This window comes from Pogoniulus pusillus, chromosome Z (assembly GCF_015220805.1).
Source record: "Pogoniulus pusillus isolate bPogPus1 chromosome Z, bPogPus1.pri, whole genome shotgun sequence".
Lineage (NCBI taxonomy): Eukaryota > Metazoa > Chordata > Aves > Piciformes > Lybiidae > Pogoniulus > Pogoniulus pusillus.
The window spans coordinates 100,883,042-100,889,754 of NC_087309.1; the positions used below are offsets into that span (position 1 = coordinate 100,883,042).

The following is a 6,713-nucleotide window of genomic DNA, read 5'->3' on the forward strand; positions in this document are numbered from 1 at the left end:
CCACTATGACCACTAAGAGATATAAAAGAAGGAAATGTCCCGTCTAATAAAGTGTGACTTGTGTAATAGCTAGAATTTCAAATAAGTGGCCACAAATGCAAACAAGTAATAGTACTACTCAAAAAGAATACTTTTTTTCCCCTGCTCAATTCTGGGAAGCATCATGTTTTTTCTTGTATTTTGTGGCCCAAGGTCTGCACAGAGCTTAGCCTACTTGCCAGGAAATACAGAACATGATCAAAACATTACCTCTCACACTTGAATTAAATCACCTGTTTCTACGTTACTTATTTCCTGTGATCGCACTTTCTCTTCATTTAGATTAAGAGCTTCTGATGGATTTTCAGAGCTGCTCTGATACTTGCCTTCTCCCATGCAAATATACTCCCTATTTAATTTCTCTTTCATGTCAATTGGACTTTTATGGTACTCTTTAAAGTTTCCAAAGGAAAGGCCCTGCTTGAGCCGACAAAACTTCTTTCCAATGCTAACATCTCTTCCATACCATGAAGACAAGGGACACTACATCAAAGACGCCTGAAGTCAGCGTCGGCACAGTTGAGCTGCGCTTCCAAAAGCTCAGAGAAGCCTAGAACAGGACGCTCTTTCTTCACCTTCAGTACTATTAAAGGTCAATCTCCCATGAAAGTAACACCGGCTAGGAAACAGCTTTTTCCTAAATCTCATCCGCCTGACTCCTTTTAAAGAGGTCTCAGCACCCTCCGTTTCCCCACGCACTCGACCCGCGCTGCCGCCTTCTGAGAAGAGCAAGCAGCAGTAACGGGCCAGGATCAATACCTGCGTGCAAACCCCCCCACCCTCGGCCACACACCAGAACCGCCGCTCCTGAGGAAACCGGGGGGGCTGTGCGGCAGAAACCCCACCGTCTCAGGAGGACGAGCGCCCCTCCCTCCCCACGCCCCTGCTTCGGCAACCAGGCCCCAGCCCGCCCGTACATAGCGCTGGTAGAACTTGGAGAGCCGCGGCTTGCCGTGGTTGTTGAAGATGAGGATGGCTTTGATCATGGTGGGGCCGAGGCGGCGGCGGGAGCCGCCAGGCTCGCTGCTCTGTGCCACCGCCCCTCCTGCTCTTCCTTCCTCTTCTTCTCCGTAGCTTCCCCACCCGCGCCCCTCCCCCGGCGCTCTCCGAGCGGCGGCAGCAGCCAGGCGCGCGCACCACGTCGCCCGCGACCCGCAGCCGCTGCCGGCGGACCGCCCCGCCGCGCGCGGCACGCCCCCGCCGCGCCCGGTCCGCTGACGGGAGGCGGTGTCCCGCGAGGGACAAAACGCCTGGCGGAGCGACCGGCCGTGACGCAACTTCCGCCGCCCGGGGAGCAGCATGGCGGAAGCGGAGCAGGAGCCGCTCGCCTCGCCTCAGAGCGAGGGCCGAAGCGAGGGTGGGGAGGAAGCACCAGAAGGAGGACCTACAGCTGGGGCTACCGAGCCGGCTCCCCCTCCGGCCGGCTCACCGGGCACGGAGGAGCCGGCCGGCGACACGAAGAAGAAAAGTAATAGAACGAGAAGTCACTGTCAGGGCCGGCGGGTTATGTGGTGAAGGGCAGGTATACTGCCCAGTCGTCAGTGAGAGTGGGTGGCTCCGGCTAATGACGGGGCGCAGGGCTGGTCCGCGGCCGGCTGTGTTAACGTGGACTCTTTCCCTGCAGTTGATGTCCTGCTGAAGGCCGTGGGTGACACGCCGATTATGAAGACCAAGAAGTGGGCTGTGGAGCGGACCCGGACAATCCAGAGTCTAGTTGACTTCATCAAGAAGTTCCTCAAGCTGATGGCCTCCGAGCAGCTGGTAAGGGAAGACTTTTGGCAGGCGGGCCCGGTGTGTGCTGCAGATCACGGGAGAGACTGGAAGCCGACCATGTCCGGGAGCTCCGCTTACCCCAGGCCCAAGCTGTCACACTTAGCAGGCAGACTGTTTGAAGCTGGAGTACCTAGGCTGTAACACCTCTTCAGTGAAGAAAGGCTGGCAGAGTCGAGGTAGATCAGCCTAGAGAAGAGAAGGCTCTGTGGAGACCTTATAGCAGGCTTTCAGTACTTAAAGGGGGCCTATGAGAAAAAAAGAGGACTGCCATTTCTACAGGGCGTGTTGCAACAGGAAAAGGATTAGTGGTTTTAAGCTAGAAGAGAGGTTATTTAGACTAGGTATAAGAAAGAAATACAACGAGGATGGTGAAACGCTGAGAATGTGTTGTCCAGAAAGGTGGTAGGTGTCTCTTCTCTGGAGACATTCTAGGTCAGCTTCAGCAGGGCTCAAACATCCTGAGCTAGTTAAAATTAACTCACTCCAGGAGGATTGGACTAGAAAGTTTTAAGTTCCCTTCTCAACCATTCTATGATACTGATCTAAATTGTATTCAGCAGGAAATTTGGCAAAGGGGCACCATAAAACTGATTCAAAGTGGGTATTACTGTGTCATTGTTGAGCTGAGCTATAGCAGTGTGGCTTGGGTGTGCTTATGTGCTCTGCTCCAACCTTTTGGCTTCTTGCATCTCCATGTCTGTCTGATGCTGACATGCAAAACTGTATGCATGTTGTGCAGTGACTCATTTCAGTATCCATATACACAATCTAGCTGTAGAAGATAGAAAGAATATTTGGAAAAAAAGTTGGAAATGTTTTGGATTAGCTTTCTGAACATTGGTGTCTGTTTTGTTCAGGCATGTTCCAACAGTTTAATTACTATCATGGAACTGATTTCTCTTAAAGAACTTGAAAATATTTGCATATTGCTTATGTATTCCTTCTTGTGAAGGCCAAGTGGCCTTCTGATAATATTGGAAGATTTAAGACTTGAACAGATTCACAGACTTGTAGAAAAGAATCAGTTGGAAGAGACCTCCAAGATCATCTGTGCAACCTTCAACACAGCACTGAAGGATCAACATTAAATCATGTCCCTAAGCACCAGGTCCGTACACTGCTTAAATGGTTCTGGTTATCTCTGCTCTGGGCAGAACATTGCCAATTTTTGGTAACCTTTTCTGTGAAGGAAGTATCTTCTGGCATCCAGGCTGAATCTTCCCTGGCACAGCTTGAAACTATTTCCTTTAGTCTTGTTTGCCATCAAAAGAGGCTGCCCCCTCCTTTCTTCAGTCTACCCTCAGGTAGTTGTAGAGAGCAATGAGGTCTCTCCTCAGCCTCCAGCTCCATCAGACTCTCCTTATAGGCCAGCTGCTCCAGGCCCTTCTCCAACCTCACTGACCTCTGAGCATGCTCCAGAACCTCAATGTCCCTCTTGTAGTGAAGGGACCAGAACTGAACACAGTATTCTGTGGCCTCCCCAATGCTAAGTACAGGAGGATGACTACCTCCCTATTCCGGCTGGCCACAGTGTTTCTAATACAACCGAGGATGCCACTGGCTTTCTTGGCCACCTGGGCACACTGCTGACTCCTATTTAATTGACTTCATAAATATGATGGTCCTAATTTGTGATTAGAACTAAGTTCTTAAAATCTGTACAGTGTAAAGTTTTCATTTAAGGTGCAAAGTTAAAGCTTGACTCAGCAGTACAGTCAAATGTGTAACTGAAATGTAGATGAGATCACTTTGTTCTTGGTCTGGAGGCTCTTACTTGAGCATGTAGACAGAGTGTCACTATCTCTTTCACCTGGAAATCATGAAGTTTCTTTCCAGGGCTATCCTACTACACATTGCCATCTCATACTGCAGATCCCAGGCTCTCCTTAACATTATGTGTATATACACAAGAAGGATGACTCTATAAAGGGCAAAACAATTCAAATTTCTGTGTTTGCTCTTCTGACCAAAGCTGAGTTTGGAATAGCAAAATGTTTTGCATACTTGAAATAAGAGGGAAGAACTAAACTAGTTCACCTTGTGCTGCTATATGGGAGACTAATGGGTCCATTTGTAGAAAGCAAACACACTTGCTTTGCCATGGTCTAGTTGGCTAGTCACAGCTGACACCTGGAAGTCAGGTCACCCCTCTACCCTCAAGTGAAAATACTAATGTGGTATTTTGGTGTGTGCTGTAAAGTCTATTAAGTGAATGGGGAACACAGGGTGAATTTACTTCTGCCTGCTAAGTTTTTCTTCTGTATGATCTATGAAATCTGTAGATCGCCATCTTCTGTTTTCTTTTCTTACAGTTCATATATGTAAACCAGTCTTTCGCTCCATCTCCAGACCAGGAAGTTGGGACCCTCTATGAGGTGATTTTCATCTTAAATATCCTTTCCTGGTATGCTGAGTAGAATTTGTCAGTTCACCTCTGGTGCTTGCCCCTAGCTATGCTACTTGTAGCTTGCTTTTAATATCATGTAGTTGATATTCACAAATCTGCAAGAATATGATTTAAAGAGACATGTCTTTGTACAGTCTCTGGAAATGCATTCCTTCACATGCAGTATGCTGCCATGCCTCTATGGTGGAGAGCTTTGTTGTCAATAGCAATACTCTGCAATACAGTTACCTGGTGGGGGCTTTGTTTTGCTTTATATGTGTGCTGGCCCATGAATAAACTAACGGGTCTTGGTTTTATTTCTTTTCTTCTTGCAGTGTTTTGGAAGTGATGGCAAACTTGTACTGCATTACTGCAAAACTCAGGCATGGGGATGAGTGACAGTACAGTTGAGGTGGTGTCTTCACAAAAGGAAAAGAGACTAATTTCCTTAAGCTCAACCTGTAAACACAGAAGGATTTTTGCATTTCTGCTTATGACTGTACACTTACAACAACAATGCAAAGAGCACAAAAGAAGAGCTACCTATATCTGAGGTGCAGAAAAAATTCTGCATCTGCCCTCTATAGAGTAGAGGCAGCTCTCTTGTTGCTGAGTTCTCTGTTGCTGTATCTGAAGAGAAAATTTCCTAGGTGTGTGGAGGACTGACTGGATAGCGGTCACTGTATGCTGTACTGAAGAAAAATGTTCCTTTTAATAAAAAGAGATGTTTACTGTGTTTGTAGCCTGGGATTCAGTTTCATTTTGATGTGTCCTCCATCTATTTTGTGCATTCTGTTCTTTATAAAATAATTCATCTTGAGTAAACATTATGTCATGTCTTTACAAGACAGTATTTGGGGATTTTTTTAATAATGATAATTTTCCCACTTAATGTTTAGGTATTGGTTTATAATATTATAATATTGGTTCATCCTATGGCTTCGTAATAAGGACTGGAACAGACTGCCCAGAGAGGTTGTGGAGTCTTTCAAACCCACACGGACACATTCCTATGCAACCTGATATAGGCACAACCTTTGAGCAGAGGGGTTGGGATAGCTCTCTATAGGTCCCTTCCAAACACTACCATTCTGTGACAGGAGGTGCTAAAATCCTTTTCTGTGTATTCTCCTTTTGACTCTCTTTTCAATAGCTGCATGTTCCATCAACAAATTAGAATGCACTTCATTTTCCTTTACTAAGTCATAACATAATGAGGAATCCCTTTTTTTTTGTCCTGGAGAAGGCTTGATACCTTGTGTAGGGTACTGACCCTTGCTTTTATTTATTGGAGTGATTGAAGAGTCTGAGTATGTATGTTGGTTTTTGTGGGTTTCATTTAAATGTCGTGTTGTACAGTCTTTTATGATTGAGGCAAACTAAATTAAATGTTAGCTGTTTTCTTGCAGAGTGTTCTTTTTGCTGGATAACAGTTCTTGTCCTTGATGTAATTGACTTCTTCAGCACATACACAGACAAAACAGCCCATTCTAGTTTGAAGCGTGCTTGTATGATGTCTTGAGCCATGTGTTGCAGTTTCATGTCCAGGAGGCTCCTATGTGGTCTCTGAAACCTGTTCATCAGACTGTTTATACTTTTAGAGGACTTAATGGAGAACCCAATACAGAGTTGAACTTAGTGATGTTGCTGCAGTTGGCATACAGCTTGCATGGATGACACAGTAACACAGGCATGTGCTCCAAATGCTTGCTGTAAGAGTAGCTTGTTGTATTTTAGCACTTTTTAAGTAGTACACCTGAATTCATTGGATTAAGGTAGCACGGCAGAATTAAGATAACTACTGCAGAGGTAAGCACTGTTTTTTGTCTTCATGAGGAAATTGCCTGCTGGGTTCCCGTGAAGGCAACGTGACTTTGCACAGCCGCTAGAGGGTATACGAGGACAAAGGAATCGGCATAGTTTTTCCTGGGTTTTCCTTCCCTTCCCACCCCCCACCGATGTTTTTCGTAATATGTCCACTTGCCAGCTTTATAAATATAAGTAGTTTGTTGTCCTGTGTGGCAGTATGTTTACCTAAGATGAGCTACCAGTCTGGGTCTTTAAAAAAATGTTCTATTGGTGCCTTTCACCTCATTTGATCTCAAATGAAACTACTGATGTAACTGCAAACATGCTGTTAAGTGATGCAAGAGGTTTGGTGGGTGTGTTTTGGGGGGAGTTTTTTGGTTTGGTCCTTTTAATTAAAAAAAAAAAAAAAAAAAGTACTAGAAACTCCGGGTGAAGGAGAACTGTAGGTCATTGTGTCTTGAGAGGTATTGTGACTTTTAATTGTTTGAAATTCAGCTTGCTTCTTGAACAATATTTACTTATTAACATTTGCTCCAACATTTTTCTGTTCCTATTTTTTTCTGCAACCCCTACTAATTATTTCTTGGCCCAAGTAGTTGTCCATTATACAAGATAGAATGTTCCCTGAATGCTCTATATGGTTGCCTTTATTCTGTTTAATGACTGCCAGTTTCAATTCTACTAATTATGCCAGGTAGCTCTTACC

General features: G+C 45.3%; 2 protein-coding genes across 3 annotated transcripts in view; one reads left to right on the forward strand and one right to left on the reverse strand.

Annotated features, from left to right (window-relative positions):
* AP3S1 (adaptor related protein complex 3 subunit sigma 1) overlaps positions 1 to 1,212 on the reverse strand; it is a 34,542-nt gene extending 33,330 nt beyond the window's left edge. Inside the window, exon 1 of one of the 2 annotated variants that reach the window (XM_064176609.1) lies at positions 957 to 1,208. In XM_064176609.1, coding sequence (XP_064032679.1) covers positions 957 to 1,025 — 69 coding nt within the window. In that variant the 5' untranslated portion in view covers positions 1,026 to 1,208. Of the gene's footprint in view, positions 1 to 956 lie in introns of both variants that reach the window. The other variant, XM_064176610.1, reaches the window with a different exon arrangement.
* Positions 1,213 to 1,296: 84 nt separating this feature from the next.
* On the forward strand, positions 1,297 to 4,934 carry ATG12 (autophagy related 12). Its single transcript, XM_064176611.1, has 4 exons — positions 1,297 to 1,507; positions 1,664 to 1,800; positions 4,125 to 4,187; positions 4,534 to 4,934. The coding sequence occupies exons 1-4, from the start codon at positions 1,339 to 1,341 to the stop codon at positions 4,591 to 4,593; spliced, it is 429 nt and encodes a 142-aa protein (XP_064032681.1). The 5' UTR covers positions 1,297 to 1,338; the 3' UTR covers positions 4,594 to 4,934.
* Positions 4,935 to 6,713: the final 1,779 nt, after the last annotated feature.

Excerpts from the sequence above, each read along its gene's own strand:
- ATG12 (XM_064176611.1), top strand. The coding sequence starts at position 1,339 with ATGGCGGAAGCGGAGCAGGAGCCGCTCGCCTCGCCTCAGAGCGAGGGC. Across the intron at positions 1,508-1,663 it reads CGGCGACACGAAGAAGAAAA|TTGATGTCCTGCTGAAGGCC; the intron begins GTAATAGAACGA and ends CTTTCCCTGCAG. Across the intron at positions 4,188-4,533 it reads AAGTTGGGACCCTCTATGAG|TGTTTTGGAAGTGATGGCAA; the intron begins GTGATTTTCATC and ends TTCTTCTTGCAG.